General features: G+C 49.4%; 1 protein-coding gene across 1 annotated transcript in view; it reads right to left on the minus strand.

The window, feature by feature from the left end:
* The window catches only part of tex11 (testis expressed 11), a 304,551-nt gene that overhangs the window by 196,567 nt on the left and 86,958 nt on the right, over positions 1-21,026 (minus strand). Inside the window, 1 exon segment of the mRNA XM_038775694.1 lies at positions 4,272-4,357. Coding sequence (XP_038631622.1) covers positions 4,272-4,357 — 86 coding nt within the window.

Below are 21,026 nucleotides of genomic sequence, written 5' to 3' on the forward strand. Positions count from 1 at the left end.
CTCTCCGCGGTCGAGGGGAAGTGTTCTGAGGGCCTTCTGGGACATGGCGGCGACGGCTTGTGTCCCTATGAGGGGCATCCCACTGTCGGAACTCTGCCTCCGTGGCAGGAGCCGGCAGCGCCATTCCTTGGAGCTCTTGCGCCCCTTTATCCGCGTTTTCACTGGAAACGGCGACCTGCACCGTGTGTTACAATGTCAGAGTCAGTTACCCCTAGAAGTGTGTTGGCATCGCAGATGCTACATACAAATCTGGCTCGCTGGGATTCGTTAACGTGGCACCAAATTCGCAGGTTTCTGCTAATTTTCGGAGGCGAGCCATTAAGTGGCTGGTTGATTCCGACTGGAGCACAGCATAAGTGTGTAGCTGCGTTACGTGTGAAGTAACTAATAGACAGGAAACCAGTTCAAGATAGACCCTTTCAATGGTTTGAAATTCCTTGCCATTATGCATCGAAAAGCAGATCCATGCATGCACACAAAACAACATGACAATGAAATGGTTCATGGGGCCAGTAGAGTGAAACAACAACATTAAGTATCAAGGCACTGAAACATACTGCACAGAGAAACTAACTTTTAAATAATTGGGATAGAATCAAACACACTGATACCTGTCAAATGAGCACTATTGAAGGGATGGTGTAAAAATATTTGGATAGAACAAGGAAGGGTCTGGTAGCAAGTGAACAAGATGGATACCGATATTTGGAAAGCTGGGGAATGCTTTAAGTCCATGCATGACGTTATTTGAATAATATTAAGTGAGATGATCTGCAAATGGTGAGTGTCAGAGAGAAAGGAGCATCAATTTAATTCTTCAGAGATCACATTCAAATTGCAACAAATTATGGAATAAACTGGAATTTAACATAAATTTTGTGGAGAGAAAACTGGAATCGAAAACAAAAAGTAGTGAATTTTCCCCCTGTACAGATCACCCCCGCTCAAAGGCAAGCCAGCTATTTAGCCACTGTGCTAAACCAGCCCCTAGTATGTCCGTGCGTGTTCTCAGACTTTTGTATCTCCTGCCCGATGAAGAAGTTGGAAAAGTGAGTAAGCTGGGTTGGAGGGGTCTTTGATTATGCTGCCCGCTTTCCCCAGGCAGCAGGAGGTATAGATGGAGTCAATGGATGGGAGGCAGGTTCGTGTGATGGACTGGGCTGTGTTCATGACTCTCTGAAGTTGCTTACGGTCTTGGGCCGAGTAGTTGCCATACCAGGCTGTGATGCAGCTAGATAGGATGCTTTCCATGGCGCATCTGTAAAAGTTGGTAAGAGTTAATGTGGACATGCCAAATTTCCTTCGTTACCTGAGGAAGTATAGGCGCTGTTCTGCATTCTTGGTGGTAGCGTCGACACGGGTGGACCAGGACAGATTTTTGGAGATGTGTATCCCCAGGAATTTGAAACTGCGAACCATCTCCACCCTGGTCCCGTTGATGCAGACAGGAGTGTATACAGTACTTTGCTTCCTGAAGTCAATGACCAGCTCTTTAGTTTTGCTGACATTGAGGGTGAGATTGTTGTCGCTGCACCACTCCACTAGGTTCTCTATCTCCCTCCTGCATTCTGACTCATCGTTATGAGATGGGGTTGGAACCAAATTTTGCCACGCAGCCGTGTGTGCAGGAAGTATAGTAGGAGGCCAAGTACGCAGCCTTGCGGGGCCCCGGTACTGAGGACTGTTGTGGAGGAGGTGTTGTTTATTCTTACGGATTGTGGTCTGTGGGTTAGAAAGTCAAGGATCCAGTTGCAGAGTAAGGAGCCAACTCCTAGGTTTGGAGATTTGATATGACTTTGGCTGGGATTATGGTGTTGAAGGCAGAGCTGAAGTCAATAAATGGGAGTCTGTTGTCGGAGTCCTTGTTGTTGAGATGCTCTAGGCAATTACACGTACCATTGGCTCCGAAATTCCGAATAAGACCATACTGGGAGATATTAGGCGACTATTTGGATGTGCAAACTCGGTAGTCAACTCAGTACAATTATTCGAACTAAACAGCTACTCCTCTTGGGTCTCCAGAGAAGTCAGAAAGGGGCAACTGTATGGAGATTATGGGGCCGAGTGCGCCACTGATGACCATAGATTTACAGGGTGAAGGGCTCTTACAAACACTTAACCGATCAACTACCAGGGTAATTAAAACTACAGAGGCACAGGCCAAAGGAAGGGCATGCAATTACTTTTCCGAGAATTGCTAATGGGTGTTCATTCAGCTATCGAGGATTTAAGATTCAAAACTATTCCCCAACATTTATTGGTCTCCCTGTACCAATTAAATTTTCTTAATGTCCACCAAGAAAGACATGAAATGGTACTCACTTAACCAGGCAGGGGACTGAGTTTCCATTGCCGGGTCTAAGGAGACCTGACATGTGTAATGACTGCATAATCGCCAACTGCCCAGAATCGACAACAGCCCAGGGCAACTGGTCCGACAAGCCATGCAGAGATTGATGAAGATTTCGCTCAAAAGAACAGACCCGTAAGGGACAATTACGGGTGAACCTAGCTGCTCAGACTGAAACAATCAGGGTCACACCATTGGTGGGATTGATTTGTTCCAGGAACGGTGGGAAATAACATGCCGCCATGATGCTGGCAGGATTTAGTGCAAACACTGGTTTTGCTGGAGGAGGGCATTTGTGTTATCAGCATCAGCTGCAGCCCGAGGACTCAATACACTTCTCCAATAAGGTCAAGGGAATCCTCGGTGTGCGCCAGAAAAACATGGTCATCCGCATTTACTGGAGGTTTGTTATGGTTGTGCACAGTCGTCAGCCTTTGGAGACTGAGAAGCTACCTGTCAAACCTGCACTCTATTCAGAACCCATGTGGGAGGTTGTCCTTGACCATGCCGGAGATAGTTGCTCAGAAGATGAAGAAAGGGTGGGCGTAAGCAAACATCTTTGCTTGATGCCAATTATGACAGGAAAGACATCAGACTCCAGGCAGCCGTAGAAAGGGGGTTTCTTTGAGGAAACCACGCAACCATGACTTATTTCTATGGAAGCCGATGCAGCCCAGGATATTCCAGAGATTCCAGCGCACTCAAGCCCACGGATTTCCCAATGGTGCGAGGGTGTCCACAACGGGAAACCCCATTGGCCGGCTGGTAGGTCGGAGGATCCGCCCCGTAAGTTTTGAGGGTTTTATACTTTCACTTGCCAGTACTCCCCTGCATATAACACGCATCATAGAGTTTTCCAGGGGATGCTCAGGAGAAAAAGTCTATAACTAATCTGAATCCTCACTGCCCAGTACTGCCACATGCCAAGAACTCCTATCAGTATGATGCAGAGCACCATATCCTCCTTTGGGATGAATGGAAGGAATTGTGGTGTTCCCCTGCTGATTCTCACTTGCTCCCTCCTGTTATAGCGATCCTTGGCCTGCACCAGAGAGGACAGAATATTGCTTATTATGTGTTACAGTGCCTGTCTTATCTGATTTGTTGGAGGTCTGGGGAATAAGCAAGCATATGATGCTAGCATCATTGGAAGCTGTGTGCAAGAGGTGGAATATCTGAATGTCAGATGTGCGTCATGCCACTACCGAATGCTGGTGTATTAGTGATAGGGATGCATTGGGATGGGAATGTATGTTCGTTTCCCCGGGGATTGTAGCTGGTTGTCCTGCTCGAGGCGATGTCCTTGCTGAGCAGGAACTGACGCAGCAACAAAGCCAATGGAGTAAAGATCACCCGGAGGAGAATAGAACAAAAGACAATTTGCACGGGGCTGTACCGCCTTGCTCTGAACATGGGAGCCAAAACACAGAAAGGAAGGGGCAGAGGGCAGTAGAGGAGGAGGAGGAGGAAGAGGGGGAGGAAAGTAGCAGGCAAGGGGAGGCTTAGGCCGATCCCAGGAGGGGGGCCACCACACTAGCGGGGAAAGCCAGTGACACTCCTGACTGGTGCCTCTGGACAGGGTTGCGTTAATCACCAGAGAACTCCCAACCTCTGTCGAGCTCTTATAGTCACAGTATTTATGTGGCTAGTCCCAGTTCAGTTTCTGGTTGATGGTAAGCCGACAGGTTGTTGGTGATGGGGGTTTCAGCAAATCGTATCAACGTTGATTGGTCAAGGAGAAATGGTGCGATTCTCCTCTTGTTTAGCAAAAATATCAACAAAGTTACTTCCAAACAACCTGCCAAAGTTATGGCAGCAAAGCAAAAGAACAAAGGAAATTATTCAAATGTAATCTTATCAAAGGATTAAATTTAAACAGTTTGTCGCACGTGGTGGAAATCCTTAAAATTGAGGTCCTTACCTCAGCCAGAAAGAACTTTCTTCATATTTCTTCTGCTGATAAGTGTCCACTCCAAAATTGTAACACAGCAAGGACAAGTAACCTGTCTAAAACAAACAGTCAGCTCCGTGCTGGTATTACAGTAAATAAATAACCAAAAAAAGCAAAACTGACCTGGAGAATAGATTTTTTTCCCCAGAAGGAACCAACCTAAAATGGAATAAATTCCACATCTTTCAGTGCAAGAAAATCCCAGCCATTGTACAAAATATCCATCTCCATGTGAGAATGAGGTCCTGTTTATCAGTGTCATGGATTTAGAACGGAGTCTAGTATTTGAAATATCACCACGTAGACCATGTAAATCAGAGTCCTTTGTCAAGAGTTTACAGGAATAGCCTATGTTTATTCCAATGCATCTATCAAGTGTGGAAAGGGTTCACGATTTTCCTTGAAGAGCTGCATCATAGGTTAGCATTGTTTAATTGCAAAAGAAAACTCAATAATCCTTCGACTAATTTGGATCAAGAAGATAGAAAAGCGAGTCTCCCACATTTTTACTGCTCTTTTGGAGAGTGCTGTTTAAGTGTAAAAAGTTTTTTAACCCAGGTCAAGTATCCCAACTTGTTAAGATTATCAAACAGCAACCTTCATTTTGAAAGTTTAAAATACTGGTGAAAAATTAAAGTTGAAATTTCTTCAGGGCTTCTCCTACTCCACCACTGTAACAGAATTTCAGCATAAATCTTGTTTACTTGTGTTAACAAGGTTTCAACTGAAGTTATGACAATGAAGCGAGGAAACCGGGAAATTTCTGCTTGTATTCTCCACATCCTGCTGTACAATCCATTTTGCTTCTTTGTTACATTTCCCCTCAACAAAAAATGAATAGCATTTAACCTGAAGTATGTGTTCCATTGGTAAAACCTTTTCTAGCTATATTGGATTTGTTAGAAGTGACAGGAATGGTCTCTGGTGGTTCGAAATCAAATCAGCTTCTTCCCACATCTATTATTTAAGCCACATTTTTAATTTTCTAAATTGCTTCACCCTATGTAAATTGGTGAATGGGCCAGTTAACATGTCAGAGATTCCACATTTCAATTTAGATCTTAACACTTCAAACCCTCCCAGCAGTACATCATTCCAAGGATGGGATTTTCCGGCTTTTCCCGCCAGCAGGATCTTTCGTTCCTGCCGAAGGTGACCCCTGCGATGAATTCCCCAGGTGGCAGGGTGAGTGAACCATCAAAATGCTGTGGACTTCAGCGGGGCAGAAAGATCCCACCAGAGATCAATGGCTAGCCACCTCCGCTGCTAGAAAACAAGATACCTTTTTATAAGGAGTATTTTAAACCAATTACACCTTTGTGACTTAAGCGAAAAGGCACAGATCGAGGATTTCCAGAAATGTTTTAAAAAGGATAACCATGTATCATACACACATGCAAAACGTAAACTCAACATAACACCCACACACAGACATGCATAGACACAAGATGAGCTCCAGAGATGAAGCATCGACGAATATCATTAACAGAAGAAGAAACAAGCCAGGTATTATATGAGAATCTTTTAATGCAAAAAGCATCACAGGCGGAAAATGGTTCTTGATGGGGAAACCGATTCAATATGCTCTGGCCTGATCCTTGGGTTTTCCTCTCCAGAAGGTGTAACTACCGCCATCGTCCCTCAGCTGATCTTCGCCTGCTCTTTGGGTCTCTTGCTGGGAAGCCACGTCAATCTTAAAGTGCCTTAGTTCACGGGCAAAGGGCAGCACGGTGGCACAGTGGTTAGCATTGCTGCCTACGGCGCTGAGGACCTGGGTTCGAATCCTGGCACTGGGTCATTGTCCGTGTGGAGCTTGCATGTTCTCCCTGTGTCTGCATGGGGTTTCACCCCACAACCCAAAAGATGTGCAGGCTAGGCGGATGGGCCACGCTAAATTGCCCCTTAATTGGAAAAAATAATTGAGTACTCTTCGTTCACGGGCAATAAATTCAAAAGCAAGTTTTACTATTCCATTTTACTATTGGCGGAATCGGGGGTTGCAGAGGGGGAGGTACATCAATGTCTCAGGACATGCTGCATGAATTCCTTAGGGTAGCACCCTTGGTCCAACCATCTTCATCTGCTTCATCAACTGTCTTCCTTCCATCATAAGGTCAGAAGTGGAGACGTTTGTACTGCACCATTTGCGATTCACAGATTCTGATGCTGTCCGTGCCCACATGCTGCAAGACCTGGACAATATTCAGGCTTGGGCTGTTAAGTGGCAAGTAACATTTGTGCCACACAAGTGATCTGCAATGACCATTTCCAACAAAACTATCATGACTATGGGATTGGCTGACTGGCAGAAGGCAGAGAGTGGGATTAAAGGTGTCGTTTTCAGGTTGGCAGCCAGTGACTAGTTGTGTTCCACAGGGATCAGTATTGGGACCACAACTATTAACAATATACATTACTGATTTGGAAGAAGAAACTGTGGGCATTGTTGTTAAATTTGCAGATTATGCAAAGATATGTAGAGGGACTGGTAATATTGAGGAAGTGGGGAACCTGCAGATGGACTTGTACAGGCGAGGAGAGCAGGCAAAGAAGTGGCAGATGGAATACAATGTGGAAAAGTGAAGGGTTAAGCACTTCGATAGGAAAAATAAAGGCATATACTATTTTCCAAATGGGGAAAGGCTTTGGAAATCTGAAGCAGAAAGGGACGTGGGAGTCCTGGTTCAGGATTCTCTAAAGGTTAATATGCAGGTTCAGTTGGCAGTTAGGAAGGCAAATGCAATGTTAACATTCATGTCGAGAGGGCTAGAATACAAGAGCAGGGACGCAATGCTAAGGCTGTATAAGGCTTTGGTCAGACTCTATTTGGAATATTTTGAGCAGTTTTGGGCCCCGTATCTAAGAATGTGCTGGTCTTGGAGGGCATCCAGAGGAGGTTCACAAGAATGATCCCAGGAATGAAGGACTCCACCTGTACTCAATTGAATTAAGAAGCTTACAGGATACTGTGAGGCCTAGATAGAATGGACGTGGAGAAGATGTTTCCACTAGTAGGAGAGACTAGAACCCAAGGGCACAGCCTCAGACTGAAAGGACGATCTTTTAAAACTGAGATGAAGAGGAACTTCTTCAGTTAGAGGGTGGTGAATCTGTGGAACTCATTGTCGCAGAAGGCTGTGGAGGCTAAGTCACTGAGTGAGTTTAAGGCAATGATATAGGTTCTTGATTAATAAGGAGACCGCGTGTTACAGGGAGAAGGCAGGAGAATGGGGATGAGAAACAAAGCAGCCATGGTCGAATAGTGAAGCAGACTCAATGGGCCGAAATGTCCTAAATCTGCTCCTATGATCTATAAATAAACAGATTGTGAAGAGTGTTAACAGGGAACGTGCCAGATCAGATAATCAGCATGTATGGCATGTTGTGGGTGAATGGGTGCTGGGATGTGATGATTGGAGGAGCCACAGGGGAGATGAGGAAGGATGTGGGAGGGCGAGTGGTAGGGCCCCATGAGGCAGCAGTGAGTATGCTCCCGTCGATGTGTAATGGGTGGACGAGAGTTGACAAATGAGAAGAGTTACTTATGGCTGAATGGAGGTCATTCATTTTCCTGTCCATAATGTCCATCCAGTTGTGCAGGGACCTACCGCTTACCACCTCTCACGTGAGATTGCTGACATGGCCAGTTAGTCTTCACCCACCCCGAGGGTACAGAATGTTGCGTCACTCCTCCATCGCATCTAGTATTCGGGTCAGGGCTCCTTCTCAGAACCTCGGGGGAAGCCTTCCTAGCAGCAATCATCTTGACATATCTTGGAACAAGTGCTGGTTAAATGGAACACCCCGATTGAAGTGCTCAGCTGATGATGGTGCAGGCAAATCAGTCAGGTTACCTCAAGCACATCAGGTAACTCCTTAAAATGTACTTTTCACGCGACTACAAATACGGCGCAAAAACTCAGCAGCACCACCAGTATGCTACTCACTGCTTTTCTCGCCCAAAAAGACACATAGCCAAGAAATGGGAAAATTCCACTCCATATTGCAATGCACCTTCACTCAACCTACATCTCCACAAATGTAAGCGGATTTTAAGAATAACAAAGGTCACAAAATATATCCTGTGCTATAATATTCTCAGTGCATACACAGTCCCTGTAGTTCAACAGGTCGTCATCTGTGGTCAGACACATGCCACTTTGAAACAATGTGCTAGATGCCACCCATTCAAACCGGTTTGCCTTTTTCCTCAAATCCCCCCAGATAGACGAAAACACTGTGAGCCAACTGGTCTCCCTGGACACTGGCTTCCACACGGGTGTTTCCAAACTCCATTCTTCACATGGCAGAGTTGTGAGACGTGTTCTTCTCTACTGCTCAGCTCCGACTGCCTTGAGTCCAGTTAAAACTAACTCAACATATCCTTCTAACTCAAAGGTGACACCTGGTTGCTAAGCAATGGCCTAGTCCTTCTTATTTGCTTTTCAGGTTGATAGGAGGGAAGGCAGTTTATAAGATACAAATAGTTTGCAGATAGATATTCATAGAATTTCCAGCGCAGGAGACCATTCGGCCCATTGAGTCTGCACCGGGCCTTGGAAAGAGCACCCTACTTAAGCCCAGGCCTCCACCCTATCCCCGTAACCTCACCTAACCTTTAACTGATTGTTACTAAGGGCAATTAGCGTGGACAATCCACCTAACCTGCACATCTTTGGACTGTGGGAGGAAACCAGAGCACCCGGAGGAAACCCATGCAGACACGGGGGAACGTGCAGACTCCACACAGACAGTGACCCAAGCCGCGAATCAAACCTGGGACCCTGGAGCTGTGAAGCAACAGTGCTAACCACTGTACTACCATGCCGCCCTAGCTTTTGACAGGTTGACAGGTGAAATAAGTGGGCCGAAAATTGCAAATTGTATTCAATGTGGGAAAATGTGAGATTGTTCATTTTGCAAGAAAGAATGATGAGGTTGATTATTGTTTAAATGGAGAGAGACTGCAGCAAGCTGCAGCACAAAGGGACTTGGGGGTGGTCGTTGTTCATGAAACCCAGAAAGCTAGTTGACAAGAACCCCGCTGATGTTTCCTTTCCAGAGTGGAAAGATGTAACTAGTGGAGTACCGCAGGAATCAGTACTTGGCCCGTAATTGTTTGCGTTTTACATTAATGACCTGGAGGAAGGAACAGAATGTAAGATTTCCAAATTTGCTGATGATACAAAAATAGGCGGATGGGCATGTTGTGATGAGGATGGTGTGATTCTGCAATGGGATATAGATAGATTGGATGACTGGGCAAAACTAAGAAATTGAGTTTTATGTGGAGAAGCGCAAGCTCATGCACTTCGGTATAAGGGATCAACAGGGAGATATTATCTAAATGGAGAGAGATCGTACGTGAGTTAAGTTCAGAGAGTCTAGGTGCTAGTGTATGAATCACAAAAAGCTTCTCGCAGATGGTGGTGAATCTGTGAAATTCTCTGTCCCGGGGGGTGGTGGAGGCTGGCTCATTAGAAGTATTTAAAGTGGAGGCAGATATTTAATTGATCAAGCATCAAGGAAAAGAGGGCTATGGGGAAATGGCGATATGCCATATCTGTCCATGCACTGAGAATATTCACCTGAGGAAGGAGCAGTGCTCCGAAAGCTAGTGTTAGATTAGGGCCAATCAAGGATAGTAGTGGAAAGTTGCGTGTGGAATCAGAGGAGATAGGGGAAGCGTTAAATGGATATTTTTCGTCAGTGTTTACACTGGAGAAAGACAATGTTGTCGAGGAGAACACTCCGGTTCAGTCGACCAGGCTAGATGGAGTTGAGGTTCAAAAGGAGGAGGTGTTAGCAATTTTGGAAAATGTCAAAATAGATAAGTCCCCTGGGCCAGATGGGATTTATCCTAGGATTCTCTGGGAAGCCAGGGAGGAGATTGCAGAGCCTTTGTCCTTGATCTTTATGTCGTCTTTGTCGACAGGAATAGTGCCGGAAGACTGGAGGATAGCAAATGTTGTCCCCTTGTTCAAGAAGGGGAGTAGAGACATCCCTGGTAATTATAGACCTGTGAGCCTTACTTCGGTTGTGGGTAAAATGTTGGAAAAGGTTATAAGAGATAGGGTTTATAATCATCTTGAAAAGAACAAGTTGATTAGCGATAGTCAACACGGTTTTGTGAAGAGTAGGTCATGCCTCACAAACCTTATTGAGTTTTTTGAGACGGTGACCAAACAGGTGGATCAGGGTAAAGCGGTTGATGTGGTGTATATGGATTTCAGTAAGGCGTTTGATAAGGTTCCCCACGGTAGGCTATTGCAGAAAATAAGGAAGTATGGGATTGAAGGTGATTTAGCGGTTTGGATCAGTAATTGGCTAGCTGAAAGAAGACAGAGGGTGGTGGTTGATGGCAAATGTTCATCCTGGAGTTCAGTTACTAGTGGTGTACCGCAAGGATCTGTTTTGGGGCCACTGCTGTTTGTCATTTTTATAAATGACCTGGAAGAGGGTGTAGAAGGATGGGTTAGTAAATTTGCAGATGACACGAAGGTCGGTGGAGTTGTGGATAGTGCTGAAGGATGTTATAGGATACAGAGGGACATAGATAAGCTGCAGAGCTGGGCTGAGAGGTGGCAGATGGAGTTTAATGCGGAAAAGTGAGAGGTGGTTCACTTTTGAAGGAGTAACAGGAATGCAGAGTACTGGGCTAATGGCAAGATTCTTGGTAGTGTAGATGAACAGAGAGATCTCGGCATCCAGGTACATAAATCCCTGAAAGTTGCCACCCAGGTTAATAGGGCTGTTAAGAAGGTGTATGGTGTGCTAGCCTTTATTAGCAGGGGGATTGAGTTTCGGAGCCACAAGGTCATGCTGCAGCTGTACATAACTCTGGTGCGGCCGCACCTGGAGTACTGCGTGCAGTTCTGGTCACCACATTATAGGAAGGATGTGGAAGCTTTGGAAAGGGTTCAGAGGAGATTTACTAGGATGTTGCCTGGTATGGAGGGAAGGTCTTACGAGGAAAGGCTCAGGGACTTGAGGTTGTTTTCGATAGAGAGGAGAAGGCTGAGAGGTGACTTAATAGAGACATATAAGATAGTCAGAGGGTTAGATAGGGTGGACAGTGAGAGTCTTTTTCCTCAGATGGTGATGACCAACACGAGGGGACATAGCTTTAAATTGAGGGGTGATAGATATAGGACAGGTGTCAGAGGCAGTTTCTTTACTCAGAGAGTAGTAGGGGTGTGGAACGCCCTGCCTGCAACAGTAGTAGACTCGCCAACTTTAAGGGCATTGAGTGGTCACTGGATAGACATATGGATGAAAATGGAGTAGTGTAGGTCAGATAGGCTTCAGATGGTTTCACAGGTCGGCGCAACATCGAGGGCCGAAGGGCCCGTACTGCGCTGTAGTGTTCTATGTTCTATGTTCTATGAAACGAACATGTTGGACTTTAACCTGGTGTTGTAAGACTTCTTATTGTGCTCACCCCAGTCCAAAGCCGGCATCTCCACATCATGACACAGAAAAGGAACGGATGCCAGCCTAGATCACCCATGATCAATTTGAATGGCGGGACAGGCGTGAAGCGCTTGGTGGCCTACTCCTGCTTCTCATTCTTGCGTTCTTAATGCGAAGGTATCCCAAACCCAGAAGGGCAACTTGGAACATTGATTGTGGTATATATTTTCAATTTGGTACACTGAGAAAAGATATTCAAACCAGGGAGGAACAATCCAGTTGTTTTGTGATCAGATAATAAAGAATCTTTATTAACTTAAAAGAAAAACACACGAGCTACCATACGTTACAACTTAACTACACTGAGGATGGCATGCGGCGCAGTGGATAGCACTAGGACTGCGGCACTGAGGGTTCGAATCCTGGCCCTGGGTCACTGTCCGTGTGGAGTTTGCACATTCTCCCCATGTCTGCGTGGGTTTCACCCCCACAACCCAAAGATGTGCGGGTTAGGTGGATTGGCCACACTAAATTGCCCCTTAATTGGAAACAATAAAAAATAACTGGGTACTCTAAATTTATAAAGAATACTTAACTACACTGATGGCTACACACCTACAGTATCTCATCAAGTTACTCCTTTGTTCCCAACTACTTACATTTCCTCAACTCTGAGACGTCCCTCTTCCCCAAACAACATCCAATATTGTATACATCTATGAGCTAAATCCAGCAGGTAGTTACTAAGCATAGGTTATTTGCCCATATTGGGAAAGCTGCCTTCAATTTCAGTGAAGGAATAATATTCCAGTTTTGGATTTTGAACAGCAGACCTTTAGCAGTAACTTGCCTTTGGGGCAGCACGGTAGCATGGTGGTTAGCATAAATGCTTCACAGCTCAGGGTCCCAGGTTCAATTCCCGGCTGGGGTCACTGTCTGTGTGGAGTCTGCACGTCCTCCCCGTGTGTGCGTGGGTTTCCTCCGGGTGCTCCGGTTTCCTCCCACAGTCCAAAGATGTGCGGGTTAGGTGGATTGGCCATGCTAAATTGCCCGTAGTGTCCTAAAGAGTAAGGTTAAGGGGGGGTTGTTGGGTTATGGGTATAGGGTGGATACGTGGGTTTGAGTAGGGTGATCATTGCTCGGCACAACATCGAGGGCCGAAGGGCCTGTTCTGTGCTGTACTGTTCTATGTTCGTGCAAGACTGTCTCCTGCAGCTGGGAATAGCTGTGAAGGTTGCTGCCTCTACTGTGTCCTTTTCTCCAGATACTATGCTATTGATACATCATTGTTTCTCCTTGATATGGCCCACTCTGTGGACCCAGCTTTTAGCATGTAAGTACCAATTCCTTTACCTTGCCACTGTGAAGACACCTCTTCTGAACTATTGTCTCCCCTCACCCCCGGATTACATAGGTGAACACTAGTTTTTCCCACTGGAATGCTAATTTGTACTTAAAAACATCCCTTCACATAGATGTACTTAGCAATCCTTTTCTCTATTTTATCCCAATTTCATTTTTTAATGATAATTTTCCTTAATTCTCCACATAGTATACAGCTGTATGAGGTAATAGGGAAGGCAAATGGAATGCGTCTTGTTTCAAGGCAGCTGGAGTATAAAAGTAAAAAGGTATTGCTGCAATTGTAATCGCGAGGCTACATTTAGAACATTGTGTTACTGAATGGTGGGTGGGGGTAAGGGGAGCGGGTAAGGTGCTTTTGGAGGGGTGGGGCTAGGGTTTGGGTGTGGTACGTGGATGGGGGGGGGGGGGGGTTTGTTATTCGGATTGGTTGCGTTGTCTTGCCTTTATATCATGTGTAAAATGAAAAAAGTTGACTACAGGTATTTCAAAAAAAGAATATTGTGCAGTTTAAATCCCCTTATTTAAGAAAAGCCATTTCAGTGGAGGCAATACAAAGGTGTACTAGGATGTTCCAGGTATGGAGGGACTGCCATACGAGGAAAGATTAAACAGGTTTGGTTTTGCACTCCTTGGGAGTGAACTGATTAAAACATAAGGGCCGGATTCACTGTTTTGTAGGCTAAGTGCCGACGCCAGCATGGGAACAGTGGCGTTTTATGATGGAAGAATCGGCGGCGAACCCACACTGATCCTGTGACCGGTGAGGGATTGGCAGCCGCGCCGCATAAAACTCCCGGCTCCCACGATACAAACACTGGAGAATGGCCGGGTCTGTGGTCGCGCATGCGCACGGCGACGACTTGCAACGGACGCGCCGTGAAACACTGCGCCAGCCGTGCGTGAACCAGGCCTTCCAAATATTGATCCACTGGCCACTCACCACCAGTCCCCCCAGCCCTGACAGAAGCCCCCCCCCCCCCCCCCCGGCCAACCGACGGTGGCAGCGCTGAACACAGTCCGCAGCCGCCACTCTGGGTTCCCGACCACCGAGACCACAAGTGAACCGCACCGTCGCGAACTCGGCCATCGGCGGCGATGAATCGCAGAGGCCACGGAGAACAGTATGCCAATGGCACTTAAATGGCGCGTGGTGAGCGATGCCAATTTTGGGGTGCATCCTGATTTGGCCTCAAACTGGCACCTACTGCTAATTTGGGATCAGAGGCTATTCTTCGTCCAATCGCGTTTTGCAATTTTGGCATCGCCGACAGTGAACCCTGCCCAAGATTCCTGAGGGATTAGAGAGAATAAACTTTGAGGATGCTTTCACTCATGGGAGAGTGTAGGACCAGAGGACATATTGAAGAATAAGGGGAATTCACCTACACGTTTTGGGTTGTGGGGGCGAAACCGACGTGAACACGGGGAGAACTTGGATCTTCGGCGCCATGAGGCAGCAGTGCTAACCACTGTGCCACCATGCTGCCCCTGCCATGTTCTAATTAAATGTGGAGCAGACTCGGAATGCTGAATTGCCATTTACTGTTCCTAACTCTTATAAGTCTTATTATTCCATGTTGCTTGCTTTTCAAAAAAACAAGTAGCTCTACCTATACTGTTGGTTCCTAATTGGATCCTCCCCCTCCTATTCTATGTTCACCTCCAACTGCAAGATGCATATAAATATGACTGCAAGTGGCTACAGAGAACAGGATCCATCACCCTGACTACTGTCACCCAGGTAGCAAATAACTCCTCTATCACTAGATCATGGATCCCCACACTTGCTTGGCCGCAGCCACAGCATTCTATTAGAATGATAGAATTAACAGTGCAGGAGGAGGCCATTCGGCCCATCAAGTCTGTACCGGCCCTTGGAAAGAGCACCATACCCAAGCCCACACCTCTACTCTACTCCCGTAACCCAATAATCCCACCCACCTTTTGGACACTAAGAGCAATGTAGCATGGCCAATCCACCTGACCTGCATATCTTTGGACTGTCAGAGGAAACCGCAGCGCCCGGAGGAAACCCACGCAGACACGGGGAGACTCTGCACTCCGCAGACAGTGACCCAAGCCGGGAATCGAACCTGGGACCCTGAAACTGTAAAGCAATTGTGCTAACCACTGTGGTACAGTATCCCTAATGATTTCATCATGCACCATTCATCACAGATATCAGTTCGATGTGGGTTCTTTACATGCAAATACAGTTTCTTGCACTGTTCCTAATTTCATAAAATGTTGTTTTCTCCCCACTGCTGGACTAAGACATAATTATATTCCACAAGTATCACTGTGTCAGCAATGTTTAGTAATTTGCCCAAATCATCACTTATGACATCAGAATCTTGTCATTATGGACTCTTTTAACTGTGAAGTTCAGTGCGTCCATACCTAATATTGTCACATACAGACTAGTCACTAACATTAATTCCTGCCACTGAATTGGAACACTAACCCGGGTCTCACTTTGTCCTTCAGCATATACACTATTTCTTCCACAATTGGAAGCTTTTGCGGGTTCACCACGCACTTCCCAAAATGTCCCACTCTGGTCAATTCTAGACTAGCCCGTGCAGTTATATTTAATGCCTGTTAATAAACTAAAATATCCCATATGTCTTAACACTTTACCTACCTTTCCTACTATCTTTAGGGATCCGTAGCCATGCAATCTCAAGGTCCCAATGTTCCTCTACACTTCTCAGTATCTTACCATTTAATGGACATTCACATGAATGTTGTTTTGTGAGCCTCACCAAATGTGCTACCTCACACTTCCAGATTAAATTGAAATTTTCATTTAATCTGACCAGTCCATTGATATTTTCCCTTACTTCTGCTTCCTTCTTCCACTGAGCTCTTGCTCCTGAACTAGTGAATCAATCTGGTATCCCACTTTCTCCACTCGTGCAAGTGTGGTTTTTCCTGCCCAATGTTATTATTGTGTCTTGCTTACCATGTACTTTCCAAAATCGCCGGCTCCCTGCTCCGGCACTTCTTGCTCACTCCCTCCCCGCTATTTGCTCCAATGCTTCCTTCTCTCTTCGCCATTCTCTTTGCTGCTCGAGTAGGAGGGAGCAGCAAAGAGAGGTAGGCAACTGAGGTAGGAGGAAGAAGTGAAGAAAAGCAGAAGTGGAATGAATGGTAGAGGCAATGAAGGAAAGCAACAAAGGTAGTGAGGAAAACAGCGAATAGAGTAGGGGTAGTTGTGATGGGAATGGTGAAGGAAGACAGACAGCACTAGCAGAGGGTAGCCAGCAGCAGGAGGAAGTGACAAAGAGAGCGAAAGGTGATCGGAAAGCAGGAGGGAGCAGTGGAGGGAGGCATCAAGTGGAGGCAGGAGGGAACGGCTAATAGACTAGAGAGTGGACGGGAGTAAAGTGTTGCGTTCTTTTTCTGTCCTTGATAATCTGTGCCATCAATGATGCAGGCAGGCAGTTGCCAGCGATGATACTGGCTATGACATCACAGGCCAGCAATTGAAAGCCGAACTAAAACCCCCAAACGGCAGAGACCCACATTAAGAACCAAACCCAGCGCAAGGTAGACCCGTTCTCGCGGAAACCTGGGGCCCGACTGGATCACGAACATGCCCCCCGGCCTCGGTGGCCCCAAAATCGCAACCAGCTCCCAGGACACTGCCAGACCAGATCCTGAAATCGCAACCAGCCCCCAGAGCCCCGCCAGACGCAACAACTTACCTTCCACAAGGTCAAACTTCTCCCATTCGATCCCGGGACCATCCAGAAACTGAGGTAAATGCTGTCGTCTGCAGGTGAGACTCAATCAGGGCAGCACGGTGGCGCAGTGATTAGCACAGCTGCCTCACGGTGCCGAGGTTCCAGTTTCAATCCCGGCTCTGGGTCACTGTGGAGTTTGCACATTCTCCCTTGTTTGCGTGGGTTTCACCCCCACAACCCAAAGATGTGCAGGGCAGGTGGATTGCTACGCTAAATTGCCCCTTAATTGGAAAAAACGAATTGGGTACTCTAAATTTGAAAAAAGGTTAGACTCATTCAACGCGGTTTCAAGTCTCCTCTCCCCAGCATACTCCTGGCAACCGTCCAAGCAATCGTAAACAAGTTGGACAAGCTTAACACTAGACGTACCTCTCAGAGGGAAGTAAGAGACTCCCGCGTGCTCTGTTTCATAGAGACATGGTTCAACCATGCCTCACCAGACTGTGCCATACAACCTGGCGGCTTCTCAATACACCAGATGGACCTAACAGCATCATTGGGCTAGGCGAAGGGTGGAGCGATTTGCCTCCTCATTAACTCCGCCTGATGCTCGAACATGGCAACCCTGGCGGACTACTGCTCCCCGGACCTAGAATATCTGACCGTGAAGTGCTGCCCATACTACCCTCCATGTGAGTTCACTTCTGCTATTATCACAGTGGTCTACATCCTACCCCAGGCAGAAGTGACAGAGGCGCTTGTTGAATTGTACACCGCTATGAATAACAGTGAAGCAGAATACCCGGAGCCCTTGTTCATCGTGGCTGGAGACTTCAACAAGGCCAACCTCAAGAGTGTACTGCCAAAATTCCATCAACACATCTCCTGTCCCACAAGGTGCAGCTACAGCTCAACCACTTCTACACAAACATCAAAGACGCCTCCCAATCCATCCCCCAACCGCACTTCAGAAAATCAGACCTTAAGACGGTGCTCCTTCTCCCGGCATACAAGCAGAAAGTTATGGGAAAATCCAGTTAGGAAGGTCGTGCAATGCTAGTCTAAAGCAACAAAACAGCACCTACACAAATTCTTGGAGTCAGTGGACTAGTCCATGTTCAAGAACTCAGCGGCCATCCGAAACAAGAATGCCACCACCGTCACAGGGTTCATCAGCAAGTGTGTAAGAAGGTAGTACGTAACCGGATACCATGGTTTAATCTGGAGATTCACGCCCTACTGAAGGCCAGGCCTAAGGCATTCAAAACAGGCAATCCTGACTTATAAAAGTAATCCAGGTATAACCTCCGCAAGGCGATCAGGGATGTCAAAAGACAATACCAGACTAAGCTGGAGTCACAGACTAACAGCACCAACTCTCGCCGGTTATGGCAAGGCTTAAACAACATAATTGGCTACAAAGCAAAGCAGAATAGAATCTCCAGCAGCAGCACACCCATCCCGGATGAACTCAAAGCATTCTACGCTCGGTTCAAGCAGAAAATCATCAAACCATTGTCAACTGCCCCTGCATCACCTGACACACCTATACCCACTGCCATAGCTTCCAAGTCAGATCGGCCTTCTTGAAAATCATCTCTCGTAAAGTAACGGGTCTTAATGGGTCCCCGGTTGTGCATTCAGATCCTGCGCGAACCAACTGCTAGCTGTGTTCGTGGACATCTTAAACATCTCCTACTCCGTTCAGAGGTTCCCACCTGCTTCAAGACCACCATCATACCGGTGCCAAAGAAGAACCAGGCAATGTGCCTCAACGAGTACAGTCTGGTAGCCTTGACATTAACATATGAAGTGGTTGAAAAGGTTGCTCATGAGGACACATCAACTTCATACTCCCAGAATGCCTTGATCCACTGCAATTCGCATACTGCTACAGTAGTCCCCGTTATACCGCGCTCCGCAATACCGCGGTTCGCGATATACCGCGGGGGGGGCTAATGGACCCCAACTGTCAGTTGTGTCAATTTCAGCGGCCGGCTGATTGTTTCAGTGATAGAGCAGCTTCCCTCTCTGGATCAAAGTGAGCGGCCGCTGAAATTGACACTGCCGGCTGCTCTCTCCCTCCAATCAGAAACATTAAACTTAAAAGTTGGATTGGAGGGAGAGAGCAGCCGGCAAGTGTCAATTTCAGCGGCCGGCTCACTTTGATCCAGAGAGGGAAGCTGCTCTCTCACTGAAAACAATCAGACGGCCGTTGAAATGACACTGCCGAGGGGGGGAGGCGGTGTTGGGGGGGGGGGGGAGAAGAAGGGGGGCGGGTGTTGGGGGGGGAGGGGAGAAGAGGGGGGGCGGGTGTTGGGGGGGGAGAAGAGGGGGGGCGGGTGTTGGGGGGGAGAAGAGGGGGGGGCGGGTGTTGGGGGGGGAGAAGAAGAGGGGGGGGGGGTGTTGGGGGGGAGAGGAGGGGGGCAGGTGTTGGGGGGGGCGGGTGTGGGGAGACCCCCCTGTGGGTGTGGGGGCGGACCCCCCTGGGGGTTGTGGGGGAGAGAGGGTGGACCTGAGGGTGTTGGGGGGAGAGAGGGGGGCCCTGCGGGTGTTGGGGGATGAGAGGGGGGCCCTGAGGGTGTTGGGGGGGGAGAGGAGGGGGGCGGATGTTGGGGGGGGGAGAGGAGGGGGGCGGATGTTGGGGGGGGGAGAGGAGGGGGGCGGGTGTGGGGGAGAGAGGAGGGCCCTGCGGGTGTTGGGGGAGAGGAGTGGGGCCTTGCGGGTGTTGGGGGGGGCGGGGTGTTGGGGAGGGAGAAGAGGGGGGGGGGTGTTGGGGGGGGGGGAGAAGAGGTGGGGGCGGGTGTTGGGGGGGGGGAGAAGAGGGGGGGCGGGTGTGAGGGGGGGGCGGTGTTGGGGGGGGCGGAAGAGGAGGGGGGCGGGGTGTGGGGAGACCCCCTGTGGGTGTGGGGGAGCACCCCCTGGGGGTGTGGGGGAGAGAGGGTGGACCTGCGGGTGTTGGGGGAGAGAGGGGGGCCCTGCGGGTGTTGGGGGGGGGGGGGAGAGGAAGGGGGCGGGTGTTGTGGGGGGGGGAGAGAAGGGGGGGCGGGTGTTGGGGGGGAGAGGAGGGGGGCGGGTGTGGGGGAGGATAGGAGGGCCCTGCGGGTGTTGGGGGGGGGGCGGGGTGTTGGGGGGGGGGGTGCAGCGGCGGGGGGAGGGGTGTTGGGGGGGGGAGAGGAGGGGGGCGGGTGTGGGGGAGGACCCCCCTGTGGGTGTGGGGGAGACCACCATGGGGGTGTGGGGGAGAGAGGGGGGCCCTGCGGGTGTTGGGGGGGGAGAGGTGGGGGGGCGGGTGTGGGGGGGAGCGGGTGTGGGGGAGACCCCACTTGTGGGTGTGTGGGGAGACCCCCTGTGGTGTGTGGGGGAGAGAGGGTGGACCTGCGGGTGTTGGGGGAGAGAGGAGGGCCCTGCGGGTGTTGGGGGAGAGAGGGGGGCCCTGCGGGTGTTGGGGGACGGGGGAGGAGAGAGGGGGGGGGGCGCGAGCGGAGGGGGTGGGGGGGGAGAGGGGGTGAGCCGGAGGGTGTGGGGGGACAGGGGGCGAGCTGGACGCTGTGGGGGAGAGCAGGAGGGTGTGGGGGGAGAGGGGGCGAGCCGGAGGGTGTGGAGGGAGAGGGGGTGAGCCGGAGGGTGTGGGGGGGGGAAGAGGGTGCGAGCCGGAGGGTGGGGGGGGGGGGAAAGAGGGGGCGAGCCGGAGGGTGTGAGGGGGAGAGAGGTCTAGTTGGAGGATGTGGGGGGAGAGGGGGCGAGCCGGAGGATGTGGGGGGAGAGGGGGCGTGCCGGAGGATGTGGGGGGAGAGGGGGCGAGCCGGAGGATGTGGGGGGGAGAGGGGGCGAGCGGAGGGTGGGGGGGGAGAGGGGGCGAGCCGGAGGGTGGGGGGGGGAGAGGGGGCGAGCCGGAGGGTGTTAGGGGGGAGAGGGGGGCGAGCCGGAGGGTGTGGGGGGAGAGGGGGCGAGCTGGACGCTGTGGGGGAGAGCAGGAGGGTGTGGGGGGAGAGGGGGCGAGCCGGAGGGTGTGGAGGGAGAGGGGGCGAGCCGGAGGGTGTGGGGGGGGAGAGGGTGCGAGCCGGAGGGTGAGGGGGGGGGGGGGGGGGAGAGGGGGCGAGCCGGAGGGTGTGAGGGGGAGAGGGGTCTAGTTGGAGGATGTGGGGGGAGAAGGGGCGAGCCGGAGGATGTGGGGGGAGAGGGGGCGAGCCGGAGGATGTGGGGGGAGAGGGGGCGAGCCGGAGGATGTGGGGGGAGAGGGGGCGAGCCGGAGGGT

The sequence above is a fragment of the Scyliorhinus canicula genome, chromosome 17, assembly GCF_902713615.1.
Source record: "Scyliorhinus canicula chromosome 17, sScyCan1.1, whole genome shotgun sequence".
Taxonomy (NCBI): domain Eukaryota; kingdom Metazoa; phylum Chordata; class Chondrichthyes; order Carcharhiniformes; family Scyliorhinidae; genus Scyliorhinus; species Scyliorhinus canicula.